Raw genomic sequence first — 21,576 nt, 5'->3', positions numbered from 1 at the left:
ATTATACTCCTTTATCAGTGTGTGAAAACATGTTCATGTAGTTGCACTCAGTGCTGGGCTAACTCAGTCATTCCCAGCCCAGCCATGAGCAGTAGCAATACCAAACATCAGGGCTGTGCAATGGTAAGAGCAATATGGTTTATTATATAATGAAGAAGAAAAAAAAAAAAATTCATTTTCATCAAGTATTCCCTCACGGGGGTCAGTACAATATAAAGGAAATAAGGAAAAATGTACAAAACAACCTGACAAGAAGGCTCTAGATGAAACATGTTCAAAGCAATTGCAAATGGTGTTGCTGGACAGATGCAGAAGGAAATTAAATCAAGTAATTTTTCCCCTGCAAAATACAAACTGAAAAACTGATTTTATCTTGAAAAATTCAATTCTGTCTTTACTTGCAGATATTTCAGGTAAGCCACTGCAATTTTAGCTGTGATACATTTTTTTAAAGGAGAGATTCCCAGAACTACTGTTTGACCACATTTATTTCAAAGTAGATTTTATTTTCCCTTCCAACTTTATGCAGGTGGTAAGCCCAGCTCAAAATAAAAGAAGCTTAGCCACTAGCTTCAAAGAAACCAGGCCCAAATTTCTCCATTTTCTGCTATCCTTTGGCAACCATGGCATTTGTTTTTCCATGACCAGCAACAGATCTCCATCTCATCCAGAGCATCCTTGTATATGTGGTTGTAAAATTAAAAAAAAAAAAAATCACAAAACAAAAAACACACATAAAACACATCAGCAGTGAGAAATTCCTGAAGGTTTTCAAGCCTTGCTCCTAACTCAACTAAAGTCAAGGTACTTCAAACTACTTTAGCTGGAGCAAGACCAAATCCTTACAGAACCAGATCAATGGTCCTCAAAAAGCAAAACCATAAGAGTGTTTTGGAGGAGTAAAAATGGAGGAGTAAAAGACAAACTTAGCAATGTACCTTGCCTGGCCCCAGCCAACATAATATCTTTGCCTTGGGTATTTCATTTACTCTTGACCCAGGCAAAATTCCCATTGGTTACAGTGAGAGCATCACTTAAGTAATGTAGCAAAGGGACATCAAGCATTAGTAAGCTAAAACATGAATCCATGCTTATGGCAATAGCTTTCCCTTCTAATGCCCTACAATGGGCATCTAGGAAAGGAAATAAGCAGCTTTACAGAAAAAAATCTGCCTTTTGTTACACTGATGACCATCCTAAGCAACTCCACAGAAGTTTTCAGGGCTCCTTTCAATGTGGATGAAGAAAGCAAAAAGTCAAAAATAGATCAATGTTAGGCAAGACGATAACAGATTTACTTATTAGTGCAGAATGCAAAACAAAAGCTAATGCCTAATACAAAGAAAATAGTATCACTTTCATACTCCTCAAATTCATGGATTCCACATGGTTTACTTCCTTGCCTTTAAAGAAATGAATTTTTAAATGAAGCATGAACTTTGCGTCTCTAAAAATAACATCCCAAGTTAGCAAAAGAATTATTTGAGGAAAAAGGATTTGGAAATTGACATTTAATAACAAGTTGCAAGGAAATCCCCATTTTGTTTATCATGAAAAGAAACAAAGATCCAGGGGTCAGATTTGGTTGGGGGGGATTTGGGGTAGGTTTTGCTGTTTGGGTTTGGTTGGGTTTTTTGCATCAAGGGAAAGAAAACAATAGCTATGTGGGAGGAAAAACATTTTCACAAATACAATAAATAATTGTTCTGGTCCAAAAGCAAAGTGCGATGTAGAATTTCTCCATTTAAAAACAACCTACAGCATAATGCCTTAAATATTAACAAATCAATTAGTGGTCAGCAGAGTAAAATAAATATGAACATATTGATTTACATTTTGTTTCTAGCAGCAAAGGTCATTAACCTACTGGCCAATGTGACAGCTTCACAGAAGTCCTGTTTCTTGGGTTTGGTACTTGGTTTAACATGAGAAAAAGATTAACTGGGTCTGGAAAATGGCACTTCAGCTGTACAGTGTTCTCCCCAGCCCATCTATGTCAAAAGGGTTTGCCCAGAATGTGTTTTCAGTATTTTCTGAATAGTGGTTTGGAGAACACCTTTCACAAAATGAAATAAAATCGGGATCTACTCAGTATCTAATGTTGACAAGTATGAGTTTGGACTGTCCTGAACCCTAAGGATAATGGGGAGGTTGGGCGTTTTCTCTTTGCAGTCAGCAACTTCCCATGCTGAAAGGGGAGTGGGAAAATCACAAGCCATTAAGCAATGCTGAAGAGGGAGAGGAAAGCTTTGGTAGCTTGCAGGAAGGGCCACCACAGACCACTGGGGCAGAGTCTCAGCTGCTTTTCCCAGCAAGACATCTTTCCTTCCATGGAGGAGATCTGTCCTACCTTGTCACTTGAGTCCCACTGCCTGCTGTACACCTGCTCTACAAGCCACCACTCCAAAATCACCAGGATGATCACATTCACTTGCACTCCCTTGAACAGAACGAAGCAGATTCAGGTTTCTCTGCTCAGGGAAGACTGAAACCACCACTCCAAACCAGACTCAGCCCCAAGCAGAGAGGAGCCTGCAAGAACATCCCCTGCACATCCCTCACAGACCCTCCCAAAGCACCAGCACTTGGCTGGGCTATGGCACATCTGCACAGCTGGAGCAAACCAGGTTTTGACACCTCGAGCAATCACTGGAAATGCCAAATGAGGAGCAGATGGCTGGGCTGGAAGTAGGAGCAGTAACCAAAGCTAAGTGGTGAACAGCTGATTTTTGGGACACATGAAAGCAAGCAAAAATGCCTCCTCATCCCTAGCAATAAGACAGCAGCAGTACCTACAGCTCCTCCAGCTCATATTTCACAAAGGGTTGTTTTTCTGCTACTAATTGCAGCCTGTAGGAAATGCCATGCTTTAATTTACAGCCAGAGGGATGTTTAACCATAATGCAGGGATCACTGTGCTGAAGCACGTTGTAGTAAGGCTCATCTAACTCCCTCTGTCCCTCTGGACAGTGGTGTCAGACTGGCAAACCTAAGGACAGGACACAAAGAGAAAACCAGAGCCCTTCTGTCAATACATATGATGAGGGGGAAAGGCTGATGACAGATTCTGGAAAGGCAAATGTTCTTCAAGGCTATCCAGAGGGTGAGGCAGGGGCAGGAAAGCACAGAAGAAACAGACTTTCAAAGCTGTCAGAACTGTTCAGGGAGTGCTCTACAACCCGGGCACCTGTTCTACCTTCTCATCTGCTCCAGGGCACAAACCCCATTTAACTGAGTTTTGCACAAAGGAGGGGAAGGAATCCCATTCACAAGGATATCCATTCCTCTGCCTCTATCTGCAGGGCAAGGATCTAGCATAGAATGATCTGGGGGGTTGTTTTCAACTACTTTGCAAGCACTCACCTTGCCTGGATTTAGGAAGCCTGCATTCAGGCTCCCTGATGCTCACTCAGGGAACTGAAGAAAACAATAGTCAATTTCTGAGGAGCAGCCAAGTGCAACAGACCTTTTGAAGGTGGACTAGGAAGATGAATAAAGACTATCTGGATTTTTTTTGTTACTCATTCTTCATTTTTTAAGGCAAGCAGAAAGTCCTTCTGGAATGCAAGAGGCAGGATCAGAATGGCAATAAAAGGAGGGGGGGAGCTACCTTCAACACTATGCACTAGGTACAATTCATCCCTGTTAAAATCCTACTGAAACTAATGGAGCTGCATCTAATTCCAGCTGCCTGAAGAGGGGTGAGAGACGAGCCATGGTGCTTCCTGGACCCTCTCTCTGCACCTGCCACTGAAGTCAGTGAAGCTACACCAGTGCACAGTTCCAGCAGCACAGTGGGGGATCAGGTCCAACAAAAGCCACCTACGTGCTGCACTTGCCACTGGAGACCATGTTTTAATGACACTGTGAACTGGACTCCAATCACAGCTCCTCACATCTACCCAAACAAGCAGAAGAATAATTGACAGCCCTACTTCTGCTCTTTTTCCCCTTCCTACTTTTGCTAAGGAATATCAAAACAAAGACACACACCTTTTGAGTTTGTCTACAATACAAAAGTTGCTTAGCAAGTTTCTTGAATACTTCCATGAGGCCAAAAAGCTGTTACTCAAACAATCATCACCCTGGCATTTAAATCCTACATAACTTTGGATTTTTGATGGTCCCTAGAACAGTCAAGTATACATCAAGGAATGGAATTAAAACCCATCCTGAGATGGAAAAAGAAAGAGGGGGGGAAAGTCAACCAACATTGGTAGCTCTAGTTCAAAGCTAGAAATTTCATCTTTGCTCTATAAACACCCATTAGGCTTTCCCAGGGAATGGCATGGAAGTGGGACACCAATACCTGCTGCCCAGAGTCCAGGCAGCCCTGCTCTTCCAGAGCAAGGACTGCAGGCCAGAGACCAACTCTTGCTCCCTTCTACATCAACATGCAAAGAAATCACAGCTGACAGCTCCTTCCATCTATTCTCAACCTGACTCAGTCTAAGGCAGAATCAGAGCACAGCACATCTCACCTGAGCAGGTTTGCTTTCCAGTTCACTTCATTAAGCCACTGAGATCCCCAGAGATTCTCTTCAGGGAGATGAGCTACACCCACAGTATATTAAGGTGTCCAGGCAACAATATCAAGAGTAGAAGAGTATTTCTGAATGGGGCTAATCAGCTGAAATCCAAGTCAGATGTTCAGAATGGAATCTGCATTGCAGAGGAAGCAGTAAGAGGCAAGATCCTCCAAGGAGAAGAGGTACGCACAGCCTTTCTACAAGGATGTGGAAAGAACCTACTCTGGACTGTAATGGGGGCCAGAAGCAGCAAAGTGTGGACAAATACACCACCTAATTCACACATTCACAGGCCCTACTCCTTCCCCTCTTTTACAAGCTGCTCAGAGATTCAGTCTGCCGTAGGGAAGCATTCTGGAGCACTGCTCTGCGGTGTGCCAAGAGGGGAGTGGGCTTTGCACACGGTCCACCCATGTGGTAGGACCACAGAAGTTTCCAGCACTTCTTGGGCTTTGCATATTCATGCAGAAGGCCAGGGAGAAGACACAGTTCCTCCCCGCCACTCAACACAATGAAGAGCCTTAGATAATTAGCAAACAAACACCAAAAACACTTCATGTCCTGCACAGCGTCATCCTGCCGACTATGATAGAAAAAAAACCTAACCATACCAGTAAGTTTGCAGGTGTTACATGTACAGCTCGAGAGCATACTCCTACCCAATGGAGCACAAAGCAGGGCACGTGGCAAACAGCAGGCGAGAGACAAGCTGCTCTAGTTGCAAACTACTACCGAGGGCGGCGCGTCACTGGACGTAGCCCAGGTTCTCCATCTCGTTCCTGTAGCGCTGCTCGGACACTTTGCTCTTGTGCTGCTTGCTCTCCAGGTGCTGCCTGAACTCCAGCTCCTCGCTGGCGCCCGCGTTGCACATGGAGCAGTAGAACTGCCCGCTGGGCGTCACGCACATGGCCAGGTCACGGGGGATCCTCTGCCGCGAGCGCGGGTTGAAGTAGGGACCTGGGGAGCCAACAGAAAAGCCTGGTTTACCTGTAAGGAATCAAAGCTTGAGGCAGCTCAGTGATGATGCTTAAGTCCAATGAATTACTGAAAAGCAAAGATTTGATTCTTTAGCTGATTAGAGTCAAGCCCTATTTTCATCACAGCTGCACTGCCGGTTTCCAGATTTATGGAGGTGCAGCACATGGAATTTTATAAAGTAGCAGAGTGGGCTTAATGCCCCAGTCTTATTGAAAATCATTAATCCAATAATTTAATTTTTAATAATTTTTAATAATATAATTTAATAATGTAATAATTAATCGATACTTTTTTTCCTTAGCCATCTAATTTCACAACTAGAACAGTCTTTTGATTAGAATAAGCTGCCTCTGTTAAAAGCTCACAAAATTATATTTAATAGAACTTGAAAAGATTTATCTTTTCCACATGACAGCAATTAGAATGACATGATTAAACCAAGCTTCACCAGGAATCAGAGTTTCAGCTAATGTGTGCTTGTAAAACAACTTAAAATGAAAAAGAGAAATAGATGCCCGGCTGGAGGCTGTAATACACTCTTTAAATCATAGTAAAGAGGCAAAGTTAGTATCTAACACCTGAGGAAGGACTCTATGCTAGGAACAGATGGTCTTAGAGGGAGGCTAACATGCTCTCTCATTCTGGTCATGGGAGTGCAAGTACAGGTTGATGTGCCACAGTAGGAGTCAAAGCACCTGGCCACCTGCCAAGAAAATAAAGTAGGAAAACTGTCACCACTTAGAGCAGCCTTAGAGACAGGCAGATGGTAAATTAAGTTACAAACTGAGAAAAAGAACTAACAAGCAGGCTGACAAAACAAAGCAACTTTAGCAGCTGGGAAAAAAAACCATGCAGATATGAAGGATCAGCAGAGCTTGGACCAGCTCCTGACTCTGCTAAAACAGACCTCAGAAACAGAAGAAAACCAAGTCTATTTATTATTAATTACTATTCCAACTACAGAGCAGATGCAAGCTCCAAGTTACCTGTGTTGTTCTGAACCGCATACGTGTTTCTTCTGTTCTGCATCATCTTATATTCATTCCCTTCTTTCCTTGCCCTTCGTTTGCCTAGTTCAGAGGCATCCCTGCAGATTAAACAAGTATGAACAGCTGCAATTCAGAGTTTTCTGACAAAAGGACTGCCAGAGACACTGCCACACGCTTTCAGTCTGAGCATGAGGTTGAACAATACCTACGAGAATGAGTTATTCTGTGCCTCTGCAAGACGCAGCCGCTTGGCGTGATTTTTCCCTTGGTAGTGAGCCTGTGCCACAGCCGGAGAGCTAAATGAGGCATCACAAAGCTTGCAGTAATCATTCTCTGTAGCCAAGATCACTCGGCCACCTGGTTTACTGGATCCCATCTAGCAGCAAAGGGAGAGACAGCATGTGAAACACAAGAAGGTTAAATCGCTGAAATATTTCAATCACAGGGACTGAGACCACTCTGTCCTCATCAGACAGCAGGAGAGCTGGAATTAAAGCCCACGGATTAGGACACTCTCAAGTTGTCCCCAAAGTGTTCTTACAAGAAATGCATTCTTCCTGCCTCTACTCCAAGAGAGCCTGCAAATTCCTGGCCTGAGGTGAAGAGAAAAGCAATCTGAACAAATAGGTCTGCAACAGCCACAGAGGTTTGTTTACATCACAGCAATGATTTAACACCTAACTGCTGGGAGCTGATGAGCAGTGACTTTCACTCTGAGGAACACACACTGAAAGGCAGAGGTGCTTCTCCCTCCTATTTACAGTCCACCTAATCTCTCCACAGCACCCTGTCTTTACACAGCTCCCTGACCACAGCAAGAGGAAAAAAAAAACAGTAGCAAAGCTGCCAAACCTCTGATCCTTAACCTTCAGGTGGGAGGACACCTGGACCCAGACTTCAAAGGAAGGACCCAGTCTCACATGAGTAGCTCCTGTTATGTGAAGGACACCTTCATGTGTCTGTGCAGTCAGACCACATACAGTGGTCCAGGCAGGAACCATGCCTCATCAGCACGTAACATCCAGGGAAAAGTGTTTTGTAAACAGTGCAGCAGTGGTGATTCATGCAGCCATGTCACTGCAGCACTTGACAAGCCAACCTTCTTTCACATCTCTTTTGATACTGCTCAAACTTAGAGACACACAATTCTGATTTCTAGCTTACAATGCGAACCCTCACATGGCCCTAGAGGTATTTTTATTGCCATGGGCCATTTCCTCCATTAAAAACCACACCACCAGATACCCTGGCAGGTACAGCAGCCACACCCCCATGCCCTGGGCAGGACCCCACCCCAGATCACATCCATGAGCTGCAATGCCAATTTACACGGGGCCAAATCTCCCTCTGGCCAGGAACAGTCTGCCACTCTGCAAATGCTCTCTGCTTCCCTACAGGCAGCACAGGCTTATGCTGTGGGGACTGACAGGCACAGCTTCAATCCCCGTGGCCCAGCTGTGCTTCCCTGCACAGTAACAGGCAAAAGCCAGGTTAGCTGTCACATCTCATGACAAACCCAAGGGATGAATTCTAGAAGGAGATGGCAAAAAACATCTCTTTTTTCCTCTAATGTGCCCAAAACAGAATTAATCTGGATCACCGAGGGAACAATCCATTCACTCTGCACACAGGAATGAGCACTTCAAAAGGAGCAACAAAAGAGGAATTAGCTAACAGCCCTGGGCAATGGGTGTAGGAGCACCAAAGCACTTTTTCCATGTAGGCTTCCCCCACGCAACAGAGGGATGATTGTGCAGAGTGAATGCCACACCCTCACATCCAAATCCAATTCCAGCAATTCTCTTCTATACCTGCCCTTACACAGCTATAATCAGCAGCACATCAGACTTACCTAGCAATCAAAGTATTTGCCAAGCAGAAATAGAACATTTGAAGTCCAACATTGTGCTGCAAGGGCAGATCAATATCTGCATCTTCAAAGGAAAGCAAACAGCTCACAACGGGCCATTTCCACCATCCTGTGCCATCACAAGGAAAACTCTTTCCCAACTCCTGCAGTAATCCTCAAAGCCTGAGATCTGGTTATCCTTACTGGGGTTAGGTGACAAACAAGCATGATCTCAGTCCCCTTGCCATGCCTTACCTGAGTTGGAAGGGAGACAACCTGAGGTGGGGCAGGCTCAACAGAATTACTCATCCTGGCAGGTGCCGGACAGCTGTTGGCAGCATAGTAATTCCGGAGTTTCTTACTGTGGTTTTTACCCTGCAAAGATAACCCAGATTAATCACTGTCCTAATAATAGTGTCTTACTCTGAAAGACAAAGCATCCAGGGACTGAAATGAGAAAGTGCCCATGAAGGTGGCAGCTCAGGTAAAGGAGCTGTCACCCAGCTCTGGATTTGAGAGATGCAGGCATTCCTCCCTTTCTCCAAAATGCTCAACACCTAGAATGACTGGGCCTCATCTTCAACTGATTTTCTCAAGAAGTTTACAATTAGTTTCTAATTCCATTTCACTTAAAACCAGTATTTTGTGTTTTAAGACTATCAACTGCTTTGCGCAGTTTTTTAATAAGCCCGAACACACAACACAGATTTCATGAGACTGCAAGCTTGACTTAAAGCACGAGATTGAACTTAAAACCCACTTCACATTTTATTTTCTCTTGAAAAACACATACCATAGGTGTTTTTGGTGTTCTGAAAACCTGATAGAATAACACAAGACTATGTATATGCATTTTGCCTTACTATATGCACAGTAAGGCAAATACAAGTTAGGTAAAAATTCACTTCTGTCCCCTCATGGCAGAAATTCTGCAGAAATAAGATTTTAGAAGTGTAACACCAATCCAACCTACCCCTTCACTAGCAGGAACACCACTATTTCAGGGCCATCAGCAAATCTGATATCTGGGTCTGGTGTCCTGAGGTTTTGCATTCACCGGTGGAGAAAGTCACTACCTCCAATACTCACACAAACAAAGAACTAGGCAGACAGGTTGTAGGAAAATGGGGTAATGCAAGGCTGACATGTACTATCTTTCAGCAAGAAGCATATGCAAAGAGTCCTTACCCTATTTCAGACAAGTCAACCAGATCAGCTCAAACAAAATAAATTTGACCTGAGCCAACCCACCTGATGAGAGTGTTTGCATAAAACGCCCCACCAGATTATTGCTGTGCATAGCCTCAGAAAGGAGACTCTGATAAACACATGGCAGCAGTCCTTTCCTAATGGCACAGCTGGATCCAGCAGAAAACACCTGTCCAGGCCTCACAAAATCACGTCTAGAATCAGAAGGTCAATTTTACTAAACTAGTGTAGATGTCAAATACAGGTTGCATAAAACAAAGTTAAAATCACAAGTGTCTGCTTTTTCACCCATGCCATCTTGGCACCACTTCTCTGTCCCCCTGGACAGTGTTTCTGCAAAAAGCTCCAGTAACAACACCTTAAAAGAAAGCACTGCAGCATTTCTGGACAACCAGCAAATCCAAGCAGGGTGAAGATATGTCTACAGAGCAGTTTCAGTCCATAAGGTGGTGCAGAGGAAGCTCCAGATGAGCAACTTGAATGCTGCTGTTCGTGTGCAGCACTCAAAACCCCCTCAAGAAGCTGAGTTAGTCCTCCTGCATTAGCCCACACTTCCCTCTGTGCTACCACAGCAACGCTGCTGGCAGTGCTCGTGCTGGCATGAGAATGTCTCCACAAGCTGCAGATGCAGCAGCCCCAAAAGCTGAGCCTCCTGCTGCTCTCCTTACCTGGTAATGAGCCTGGGCTTGCTGGGCCGAATTCAGAGTGACATTGCAAAGCTTACAGCACAGGGGCTTACATAGTTCCTCCAGCATAGGGTCCTGCTCCACCACCTTGGCAAGTTCCTCGTCTTGTGTGTGATGAAAGGAAGGCCCCAGTCCGAGAGACTTTGGTGGGGACAGTGGTGAGCTGGCTCTTGGCCTTGTAGCCACTGACATAGGAAGGGATGAAGGCTTCTCAGGATGAGGAAGAAGTCCTGCTTGCTGTAGAAGAATCATTGGCCAGGAAGACTATGGGCATGCTACGGCTGAAGGAGGAGGAATCTTCTTCAGATCTAGACCAGAAAGACACAAATGCTGAAATAAGCATCAAGAACAGGGACATCAAGGATCCAGGGGCAATGCCTCCAACTCCACTGCCTCTACTTCATGCCTTTTCAAAATGCCAAGCAGGATAAAGTCAGTTTGCAACATTTTACCGCCCACGGGAACAGCAGCATCCCAGACAACCAGGGCCAGATTACAAGGTACTTATATAAGAAGTGGGTCCCCTGGCACCCTCCTGGCAGGTGAAGATTCCTGACACCCACGGCACATGACAACAGCAAACTCTCCCCACTGCTCCATGCCCATGAGAAATGGGGACATACACCACGCACAGCACACAGAGCTGTGTCACTGGGGGGATACAAGCACTACCCACATCCTCCTTTGGAAGCCCAAGGACAAGCTCACTCCCCAAGACCTAAACAAATATTACAGCAGCCTACTGCAATGGACATTTACAAAGAATCCAAGTACTTCAAAGCAGATTTACTGTATATAGGTAGATGCAAAATACACAAACACAGCTATCCCTCAAATACTCACAAAGACTTTACTGAAGAAAATCTTTTCTCCAGTAAGACAACAAAAGAGAAAGGGTGGGAAGGAGCAGGCACACTCCCTGTTGTACATTCAGCTCCCAAGGGCTCTCTCCCATGGTCTTCTTGAACGACCTTGAGCTATTTTTCACATTTCCATTACTAACTACAAGCAATGCAACATTTAAAGTTACATTTTCTTCTGCAAAATGGAGAACTTATCTCATATCAACCTTTATTAAATTATTTCTCAGTTAATTCAAGTTATTAGAACTAGCTTCACATTTCCAACAAGAGGTTCTGAGAGATTTATTTAATTAAAGTTTATAAATCACATCTACAGCCTAGACGAACATCCCTAGAATAATACAGAGTAGTGACATTATGAATTAAGGCATAGCTACTTTTGTTCATGTCTTATTAGCTTCTTATCATAACAAATCCTGTTCAGTGCCACACTGGGATCAAGAGAAGCATTATCTTGGCCTTTGCAGATCATTCCCAGCTAGGGCTGCATTGGCACCAACCATGTTTATGCTCTGGGCTTTGTTCATTTGTTTAAGCAAATAAAGAGACACATCTGCATTTTAAAGCAACACTTGGGGAAAATTAGGGAAAAGTAAATGAAATGCTACCAAGGAATTTTGTTCCTGAGTCGCTTTAGAAAACAGGGACTTCAAAGGCATTTAGGAACCTGCAGAAGCAGAGAGCATTTATCTGGGGTAACTTCCGGGATTTTCAATCTGCTAAAATTAGCTGAAGATAAATACCTTCCACACTCAAGCTATGGAAAATCCCAGTTGAAGCCTGCAATTTTAGGTACTGTGTTATCTTTGGATCTCTCTTCCCAGAGAGATCTATGTTCTGTTAGGAAAAATAAAACATAATTTAAATAAATGAATGGGACTAAAGCCTTTAAGTGACAAAATCATTTCTAAAATGTTTGTCTCAAACCCAAACTTACTCCAATACAAGACTGGAGGCAGTTCACTTATTACTAATATTAACGGTAAGGAAAAAAATCAAAAATATTTTTTTAAAAAAGGCAGTATGCACTGGCTTGGGGACAACGTTTTAAGGCAGTAACAGAGCCACCATGAGTTTTCATGTTTATATTATTCCTCTACCACCAAGGCTCTGCAAAATTTCAGAGCTGGAATCCAACACAAGGAAGGAAGAGGACATGGACAGGAATGGTGCTGCAAATCATCCATCAGCAGTGTAAATTCTGTAGTGTTACCTAACACCTTTCCTATTTTCAGCACACATGACCCTGGTTAAACAGAACAGAAGACAACTTTTTTATCTTTATTTTCCTCAACTAGTACTCTGTAGACAGTCTAATTAATTTCTGTGGGACTACAGATGGAACAAGTTCATATTCATGTTGGTTAAATACACCATAACACAGGCCTATCAAGGCAGTTTAAATCAACTATGTAAGCAGGTAAGCATGCCAGCTAATTTCAGAGTTTTATTACATGAGTATAATGGGCCTCTTACCTTAAAATGAGAGTAAATTATAGCCAAATACTTCATAGAGCAACATAAAGAGAGGTACAGTAAATGGCAATTGAGATTCATCTGCTTAATTTTGCATGAGCATTTGTTGCATTGCATTTTCTTGCAACTGTCACAAATGCGATTTGTCATATACAAGAGGAAACAGTGCTTACAGGATCTATATCTACAGGGGAAAAGGTATAATGTAATATTCTTAGAAAATCTTTAACTGTAAGGTCATTTACTGTTTCTCAAAGTAAGCAGTCATCTGAAGATAAAATTAAGGCTGCGTGAGCAATTTCCATAGTAAGACTTCTTGATTTGGCTTATGCAATGTATGTAATTCTGGTTTTCCTCTGACAGTGATCTTTAACCACTGAAATTGCTCAAGTTATGTTCATTTCTCTCTTACTGGTATTATTTATAAGAAAAAAAAATTGGTGTATTTACAGGGCCCTTTAATCTTCCACTGCTGGTTGTTACAGCTACCCTGCCCAGGAGAAGGAAAAAGAATATTTTTAACTCCTCCTTTCCCTTCACATGAGATCTTTACCTTAGGACACAGCAAAGGAAGAAGGCACCTCCATCACCAGGGACCCCAACCAGCACAGCCAAGGCAGGGTAAGGACCTGCAGCTCTCCAGGGTGAGCTGAGGAGCCATTCTGCCTGAGGACAGCACCTCTCAGAGCTCAGCCATGCCAGGATACACTTCCACCCCATGCCACTTGTCCTTGAGAGGATGAGAGGGGCACAGGTGCAGAGCCCTTCTCCCTCTTTCACTGGAGCATCCCAAGGGCAGCGCTGAAGGAGGAGACCCAGCCTCCATGAGTGCCACAGCCTGGTGATGCCCTCCTAAAGGGGAGCAACTCCCCGGCTGACAACAGCACAGGGCTGGGAAAGGAGCTGCTCTGGCCTCACGTCTAAGGATGGGGAAGGCACAGCGTGACTTTGCTTGGAGAAAATAATAAACCACAGTGAGAAATCTATGGGTTCCCACCAGAATTGTTTCTAAAATGCAGCTGCAGCAACTAATAACAGAGATGAAAGATGTAGAAATGGTGAACAAGCTGTGAGTTTCACTGCTCTGCCTTCAAGACCAGGAAGCATTTCTTCTCAAGTTCACTTGTCTAGCAATACATGGACATCTCTTAATGTAATTGTGCCAGAAAGTTTCCTTTGGCCACGGACTGGGCCTACATCCTTCCCCCTGAAAGGCAGCTTGTTTTATAACGCTGCAGGGATTGAAGGCAGCACCAAACAAACACACAGCATGCACAGCTCTACCTTAAGGTGCACTGACCCTCCGCTGATGGGGATACACATTCAGCAGCTCAGAACCATCCCTTACGTCAACGGGGGTATCAGAAACCAGGGTGTAAATCCCGACTCCTCGCAGGCATTCCTGCAAAGCTGCTTGCCTCGCATTCTGGGGACTGGAGAGCAATTAAAAAATACGAGCCCTGCTACCTTACTGCCTGGGAAGCACGCAAGCTCACGGCACCGCCGCACCATTCCGGGAAGGCAGAGCGCACAGCCGAGGCACCGACAGCCATCCGCATGCCCTGAGTGGCTCGGAACGCGGCGGCACCGGGGCGGGATCCCCGGCACCGCCCCGACCCCAGCCCCGCCAGCCCCCCGCGCACACCCCGCACCTACCGCGGCCCCGGGGCTCGCAGGGCCGGGCCCGGGCTCGGGCTCGCTCTCAGCTGCGGGAAGTGACGGCGGCGGGGCGGGCCGGGGCTGCGCCGCCGGGCCGGGCTGGGGCGGGGCGCCGCCGCGGCGAACCGCCCCGCGCCGACGCTCCTGGGCATCGCGAGCAAAACACCCTCCAGGAGCTGCTTCAGATGGTCCTCAGTCCTGACCCATGCTTCTGCACAAGGGCATTTAGTATTTTTTAAAATTTTTTTCAATATATTTTTTTTTTCAGCAGCGGACGTTACAATCAACCTGATTTGCATATATAAACATCTTATTCATGCTGCTCCTAGCCAAAATGAGTAATGATTTCCCCTCGAGCCACCAAGGCCTCACCCGTGTGGTTGGGCCACCCTGTTTCAAAGCATATGGAGTTTCTGTTGATTTTTCTCTCCCTTTGTTGGAATAGGAAAGTGCTGAGAAGTCACTACAGGATGAAACCATCACCCAAATTCTACAGTAGCCATCAGCCAACCCACTTGGCAATCCAATGGTTAGACACACTGATTGTTACTAATTTTTGTTAGATCTTTTTAAAAAAATCCATTTGTCAGATTCATAGAATCATAGAACAGTTTGGCTTGGAAGGCCATCTCGTTGCAACCCTCCTGCCATGGGCAGAGACACCTTCCACTAGCCAAGGTTGCTCCAAGCCCTCTCCAACCTGGCCTTGAACAATTCCAGGCATGGGGCAGCCACAGCCTCTCTGGGCAGCCTGTGCCAGGGCCTGACCACCCTCGTAGTCAAGAATTTCTTCCTAACATCTGATCTAAATCTGCCCTCTGTCAGTTTAAAGCCATTCCCCCTTGTCCTATCACTCCATGCCCTTGTCGAAATTCCCTCTCTGGCAGTCTTGCAGGCTCCCTTTGGTAAGGATGCTGCAGGTCGCAGCCAGGAGCCATGGTGATGTACATCCGAAGCAGCAAAGGGGCACTTTGCCAGCAGGAATGCTCTGGAGCCTGCTGTGCCCTGGGTTTGCAGCGTGTGCTCTGCCATACCCTGCTCGGCTGGTGCTCCCACCGACTGCAGTGCTGCCTGCAGCATCTCAGCCTGGCCACGGCTATGAATATGGTCCCATGCTAGTTGGGGCTTGGAGAACTGTTCCAAGTAAGAGAATTCACCAACGCCCTCACCATGTTCACACCTGGCTCCAAAACTTGCTTATGCCATCTCCGTTGTTGAAAGGATAAATACCCCCTTCACAATAGAGTGATTTGCCAAAACGCCTTAACAATTAATAAAGCAGGTTAACCGTGTCCCTCCTCCCTATCATCACCTCAGTGCCACCCTCACTTGTTGCATCTTGTTGGCTCTCACCGAGGTACCCCAGCCTAGCGATCTCATTTCACGCCCTGAAAACCCACACCCACTTGGGAGTGCGTATTTACAATGTTATTTCTCTTCGACTTCTAATTTGTACGGGCATTCGCTTGGCGGGTGACTCTTTGAACAAAACACCGGACTCACGTACAGCGACTCGATGCCAGTGGCAGCTGATTGTAAAGAAACCTGGTGGTCCAAGTGGGAAAAGGGTCAAGACTGGGCCAGACGCGCTGCGATGTGCAGGGCACGGGGGTGTCAGCGACATCAGGCCAACAACCGGGCAGGACGAGCCGGTGTTTGCCAGCACACCCCGTTCCCCCGGCCCGCTCCCCGCCACCGCCGGCCCCGCGCCCGCCTCCCCCCGCCGCGGTTCCCGTTCCGGCGGGCGGTGCCTTCCCCATCCGGGGTCAGCCCCGCTCCCTTCCTGTTATTCCCGTGCGGGAGGCGGCGGCTGTCGGGGAGCGGCTGCCGGCGCCGCTGCCGCCCGCGCCCGGGGCACAGGCACCGGCCGAGGCGAGCGGGGCGGCCGCAGCGGCGGGAGGCGGCGTGCGCGGCCCGGGGCGCGGCGGGCGCGGCCGGCCCGGGGAGGCCGCGGCGGGCGGGTGAGTGAGGCGGGCGCGGCGGGGGTCGTGAGGGGCCGCTCCCGGAGCGCCGCTCGCTGAGGGGGCTCGGGCGGCAGCGCGGGGCTGAGGGGCCCTGGGGCCGCGCTCGGCCGGCAGAGCTCCCCCGCCGCATCCCGCGCTCGGGGTGCTCGCAGGGACGCGACCCGGGAGAGGAAGAATAGCGGCTTGTTGTTTTCCAGTGTGGGTGTCTCCACCCCTGGAGTGAGCTGAGTGCTGTGAGTGCGCTCCGGCAGTGCCGGGGATGGGGCTGGGTGATGCCGCTGGGAGCAGAGCCTCTCCCGATGGGGGTGTGGGGGTGTGTGTGTGTGGGGATCCTGGCACACGAGCTCCTGCTTCCAGATGCACTCGGCTGACAGTAGCAGTGTCTCGTCCCTGCTACCTGTAAAACCTTCTTTCGTATCTTGTGCTGCCCAGAGATCGGTTTGTAGTGATGTTAAATATGAAGCTGCTGTTTCTTGACAGTATTTGTGTGCTTTCTGGTGTGCTCTATATTAGCAAAACTTTGGCCAAACTAACGCAAACTGCTCGTTTGTTTTTCTTTGGGGGTTTTGTGGCTGTTTTCAGTATTCCTTAAGTGATTAAGATATAAGGCCAATTACTTCTGTAGCTGTTATGGATATGTCTCTAATTTTTATAATTTTTGTGTCTATTTTTTTTCCTTTTTGACTAATGACCAGATTGAACTAAGGTTACTTTATAAGCAGTACCTATTTAGAACAAACAGGAGGCAAGTATATATACTTTAAGAGTAGACAGTAGAGAGTATGATGCTTTTCTTGATTTAATTATAAAGGAATGGTAAATTGGGTCCTGAGTCTAGATTTTGTAGAACTTAATAGAAAAAAATCTCTTTTGTTTTGTTAGTTATTTGTACCTTCACATCCCTGCTTTGAGCTATACCAGGTGTTCCAATTTATCAGCTAGGATAAAGTTAGAAACTTTCCCATCATGATCTGACTCATTCTTTAGTTTCTTCCATCTCACAGTGAGTTATAGAGGTGTACTCCTACTTGTTGCTTCCATGCTGCAAGTCTATAATACAATGTAATAATCAAAGTCCACATCTTGTGAGTAAACTTTGTTAGTTCCTGGGAATATTCCAGTATGCAAGGTGATGGGTTTTAATAATGTGTCTGCTATGAGGAACTGACTGGATAAGCTGTTCTAAAATGAAGCCCCATGTGAACTTAAAGCTTCACAACAAATAACTTTATTCTCAAAGAATAGCATTGGAAAGCTTTCAGAGTTGTTACTTATTTAGAAGCGTATTTTGTCCAATAAAAGCACACATCAACCAAGCTCACAATGTTCACAGAGGAATTTATGAAACCATGCAATTCCTATGGGATCTGTGGAATATTCCACTTTTTCATCAGGACAGTAAATGCAGTGGGTCCAGGGCTGCAGTTGGAATTTGACTGGTGAGATGCCCTGCATTTCCTAGGTGTTAACTTGGTGCCATTCTTAGCAACCTGGAGACAGTGCTTAGTGTTTTTTCAGAATAGGAGAATCCCAGCCTACAAGTCCATGCCAAAGTGTTTTAATTGGCTGCTCCAGTTTGTCATTGTATATCAATGACAAGTTTATTCTGTTTGTTGTTGCATTTACTGCATGAATGATGGCTCTGAGAGGGTTTTTTTGGGGGGTTTGTTTCTTTTTTTTTTTTTTTTTTTTTCTGGAGTATTCTTTGGGAAAGGGGGTGTAGCTGATTTGTTTACAAAGCAATTGTGCTTTATTGGAAGTCATAAAGTGGTTCAATACTTAGTTAACTGTTTCTCTGATAATCAGGCTATTCCTGCTTTCTCTGAGCAAATGGGGGATACTTTTTCCTGGATAACTTTTTATTTTAAATGCTCTTCAAAGCTTTAGAATATTAATTTCTCCAACCAGCAAGAAATTTGTGCTTTACCCTCATGCTATCTCACAAAACAAACTGAGTACCCTCACAAGAGGTTTCCAGTTGTAGGAAGCAAAGCAAGCCTTTAAAAGGTGTTGTGGCATAAGGAATGGACTTCCTGATCCACAGATCCTCAATTTTTGTGTGGCTTGCTCATGTGTGATACAACTTGGAACAACCTTGATGATCATCATAACTTTAATTTCTTTCTGAGTTAAAACTCTCTATAAATGACTAGACAGCAAGCTTAAGGCTGACATGCAGTCTGCAAACAGTTTTCTTATGTTTTGTACTTAAAACATCAGCTCATTTTGCAGTCTTTGAGATTTCTGGTGCAGATTCTTTGGGTGTCAGGAATACCTTGAACACCTTGCAAATATCACCCGTTTCCAAATGGAAGATTGTTGCTATTGGTTTTGTTTGCCTGTTAGGGGAGAGAGGAAATTGGGATGATGATGCATTAGTTCCAAACAAGAAATAATAGCAGCTCTAGACTGGTATCATGTAGCTTTGCTTTGCCTAATTGAGTGCATTCATGAAGGTTAACAAAGATTGTAGTTAATAGGGACATTTGAGGAGTGTTGTGTTTGGGTGAGAGGAAGCTAAGATACTTTAAATTCAATACTGATGCACAAACTGATTTTGTTATTTACAACTGGACAAAACTAATCCTGCAAAACTTGTCTTTTTAGTTTAGTCTTCAAATAATATTATAAAACTAAGTTTTGTCTTGCTGCTTACTGGTTTGTAATTACTGAAAAATATGTGAGATCTAGTAAATCCTCCCCACTGAGAAAAAGTGGGCCATAACTGCATTTTTTGTGTGTGTGATGGGTTTGGAGGGGGAGCACTTGGAGGGAAAGAATAAGAATTTGCACTTTAGCTAACTGGACAACAGATGTGGCTTCTAGTGTGAGCAGAGGTTTGGGGGTTTTGCAGCTTTTTATGCATTGCATTCCATGCTTTTGGGAGTTTTGTCTCATCCTTTTAAAAAGCCAGACATCCAGCTGCTCCAAGGGGATGATGCCTGTCTGTAGCTATGACTAGAAGAGGCCACAAAAATATTTATTCTAAAACTGGATGGGAATTTTCTTTTGCTCTTGAAGTTGAATGTGTCATGGCAAAGAATTCTGTTACAATTGTCTCTTTGTAGTATCCTAATCCAAATGGGAGCAGTGGAGAGAATGGATTTGTTTCTCTCTATATTTAATTGGACAACAAATGTATGGGATTTGTTTTGATTATGGAGTTGGTCAAGATAACCTCCAGAGGTTCCTCCCAGCTGAATTTGTTCTACAGATCTATTTTTGAATGGTTAATGAAGTGCTAAATGAACCAGAAATAATGCTCTGAGTATTAACTGCTGGGTTGTTTTTTTGCTCTTGCAGCACTGGTATAGTATTAACTTCAACAAAATCCAAACAAACAAACACACACAATCAATCAATCAAACAAACAAAAAATCCAGCACAAAACCAAGCCCAGCTAGGGGGTAGGGGGAATTAAATTGGTTTCAAAAAGGAAAAGAGGCATTTTTATAAATCCTGTGTGTTAACTTGTAGTCATATAGAAATGCAGCAGACTGAGTTTATGTAATTCTGCATCTGATTTCTCAATCTAAGCAATACTTAGCACATATGTTGTTTGATATGGGATGTATTTACTCTTGAATTCTAGAAAATTATTTTTCCAGTTAATTCTGGGCACCGATTTTGTGCAAGGCAGTCTAAGAGGCCTGCATATTCCAAAGAAGAAATGTGAGGGACAGTAGACATCATCACCTGTTCTCTATTCCCAGTGTTCTTAAAGCCAGCAAAGCAGGGGATAAAAGCACCTGGTCAATTGTGTCTGCTAAGGAAACTCCCTGGGAATGGTTGTAGTCTGTCTTTGGAAAACTGTGCTCACATACCTGAGCTCCAGAAATGTATAAATGAAGCTCTTAAGAGGGCAGCTTACCTCTGTCAAGTTGAATGGGAAAAATGATGGAGTTCTGCTGAAGCTTTCGCTTGACTTGCAGCAATAGAAGTGGCTGCTTCAGTCGAGTTTAAGAACAAACAGTTGTGTCAAACATACAGCTTTAGGTTCAGTGATCTCTGGTTTCATGTCCTGTTGCTTTTCAGTGGAGGGTTGGATAAAACCCAAAGAGACTGAGGTTTGTTGTTTGGGGTTTTTGTCTACTCATTAACACATTTGCTTTAATTAACTTTCCTTTGTGGATCTTTATGCAGAAAGACCTTGGCAGTTTTGCCTACACCTTCTGATTAACGAAACATTTGCAAATGTTGCTTTAGAGGGTTGTGAACCACAAAGCATATTTCTTGAACACAGGAGACTTACTGAATTGACTAAGGCTGACTGTAAGTTCCCTGAAATTTTGAGTCAGCTGACTCACATTTATTCTGGTAAATCTGTATATTCTGACCCTTTTCTAAGAGAAAGAAATATAGAGAAACATCCCTTGGGTTATTTTCTCTCCAGCAGAAAAGAGAAAGCTGGATGGTTGCCTCCTAGATTGTACAACATGTCAAAAAACTTATCTGTCATTAAGACTTCTCTGCTTTTCTTTTTTTTCATACTCGTTAGTCAGTCTTTTGCCAATACTTAATCTAGCAGTTAATGGTGATGAATGACTCTTGCCCAATATGTTCCGAGACTGTTCCTGATTTTTAACTCTTGCTGTTAAATTAGGTCCCACTCCTTTCAAAAACATGACTTTTCCGGTGAAATTACAATTGTTGTTTTGGAAAAATGTCCTTATCTGTCAGCTCGTTAGCTGTGGATCCTTGTAGACGACACTAAATTGTTGAATCAAGAAATTACTCCTTGTTACAACCTTATTCTTAGCTATCACCAATCAACAAAGAAAAAATTCCTCAAAATGCAAGAAACTTTGAACATTACTGAAAGGGAAATATTCAATATTCAGCATTTCATCTGAGACTAATCAGCCATAAGTAGAAGTACATGCCTCTTCTGTGATCTGAAACTAATAGAGCAAAATTTCCAGTACCTTGGGACTTTGACATCTGACTTGCTGGAAAAGTGAGGAGATTGATCTCTGCAAAGAAATTGGCAAACTAAATATGGAATGCTTGAAATGCAAGTGCAGATGAGGGAGAATGAGCAGAGGGGTAAAGGCTTATTTACCAGGCAGGCAGAGTGGAGAGGAATTGTTTCTTTCTCAAACTATTCCATTTCAGTTCTGACAAAACTCAATAAATATGCTTTCTGTGATGAGGAATGTTATGATCCAGCTTCAGTGCTTGTGCCATTAAAATACTTTTCATTAAATCTGGAAAACACTTAACTTGGCTCTTGACTACAGGCACGGTTTGAAAGATGGAAGTCAATAGTGCAAACATAAGAAGTTTCTAGATAGAACTAACTTCCCCTGGGAAAAGGGAAGTCAAAACTAGCATTCCAAATACTCCAAAATATGCCTGTGGCGTCACTAAACTG

The 21,576-nt window shown here is 44.5% G+C and overlaps 2 protein-coding genes across 2 annotated transcripts in view; one reads left to right on the top strand and one right to left on the bottom strand.

Moving 5' to 3' along the window:
* Positions 1 to 57: 57 nt before the first annotated feature.
* On the bottom strand, positions 58 to 15,867 carry ZMAT3 (zinc finger matrin-type 3). The gene is made up of 6 exons (XM_084212230.1): positions 15,746 to 15,867; positions 10,223 to 10,548; positions 8,601 to 8,720; positions 6,706 to 6,872; positions 6,494 to 6,594; positions 58 to 5,486 (listed from the first exon to the last, which is right to left on the bottom strand). Exons 2-6 carry the CDS (start codon positions 10,490 to 10,492, stop codon positions 5,275 to 5,277), a joined length of 870 nt encoding a protein of 289 aa, XP_084068356.1. The 5' UTR covers positions 10,493 to 10,548; positions 15,746 to 15,867; the 3' UTR covers positions 58 to 5,274.
* A 246-nt stretch (positions 15,868 to 16,113) lies between these two features.
* PIK3CA (phosphatidylinositol-4,5-bisphosphate 3-kinase catalytic subunit alpha) overlaps positions 16,114 to 21,576 on the top strand; it is a 42,222-nt gene continuing 36,759 nt past the window's right edge. The window contains exon 1 of the mRNA XM_084212553.1: positions 16,114 to 16,199. The gene's annotated coding sequence lies outside the window, so the exon portion shown is untranslated. The remainder of the gene's footprint in view (positions 16,200 to 21,576) is intronic.

The sequence above is a fragment of the Fringilla coelebs genome (genome assembly GCF_963513975.1).
Source record: "Fringilla coelebs genome assembly, chromosome: 10".
Classification (NCBI taxonomy): Eukaryota; Metazoa; Chordata; class Aves; order Passeriformes; family Fringillidae; genus Fringilla; species Fringilla coelebs.
This window is presented reverse-complemented; position numbering and strand designations above follow the sequence as displayed.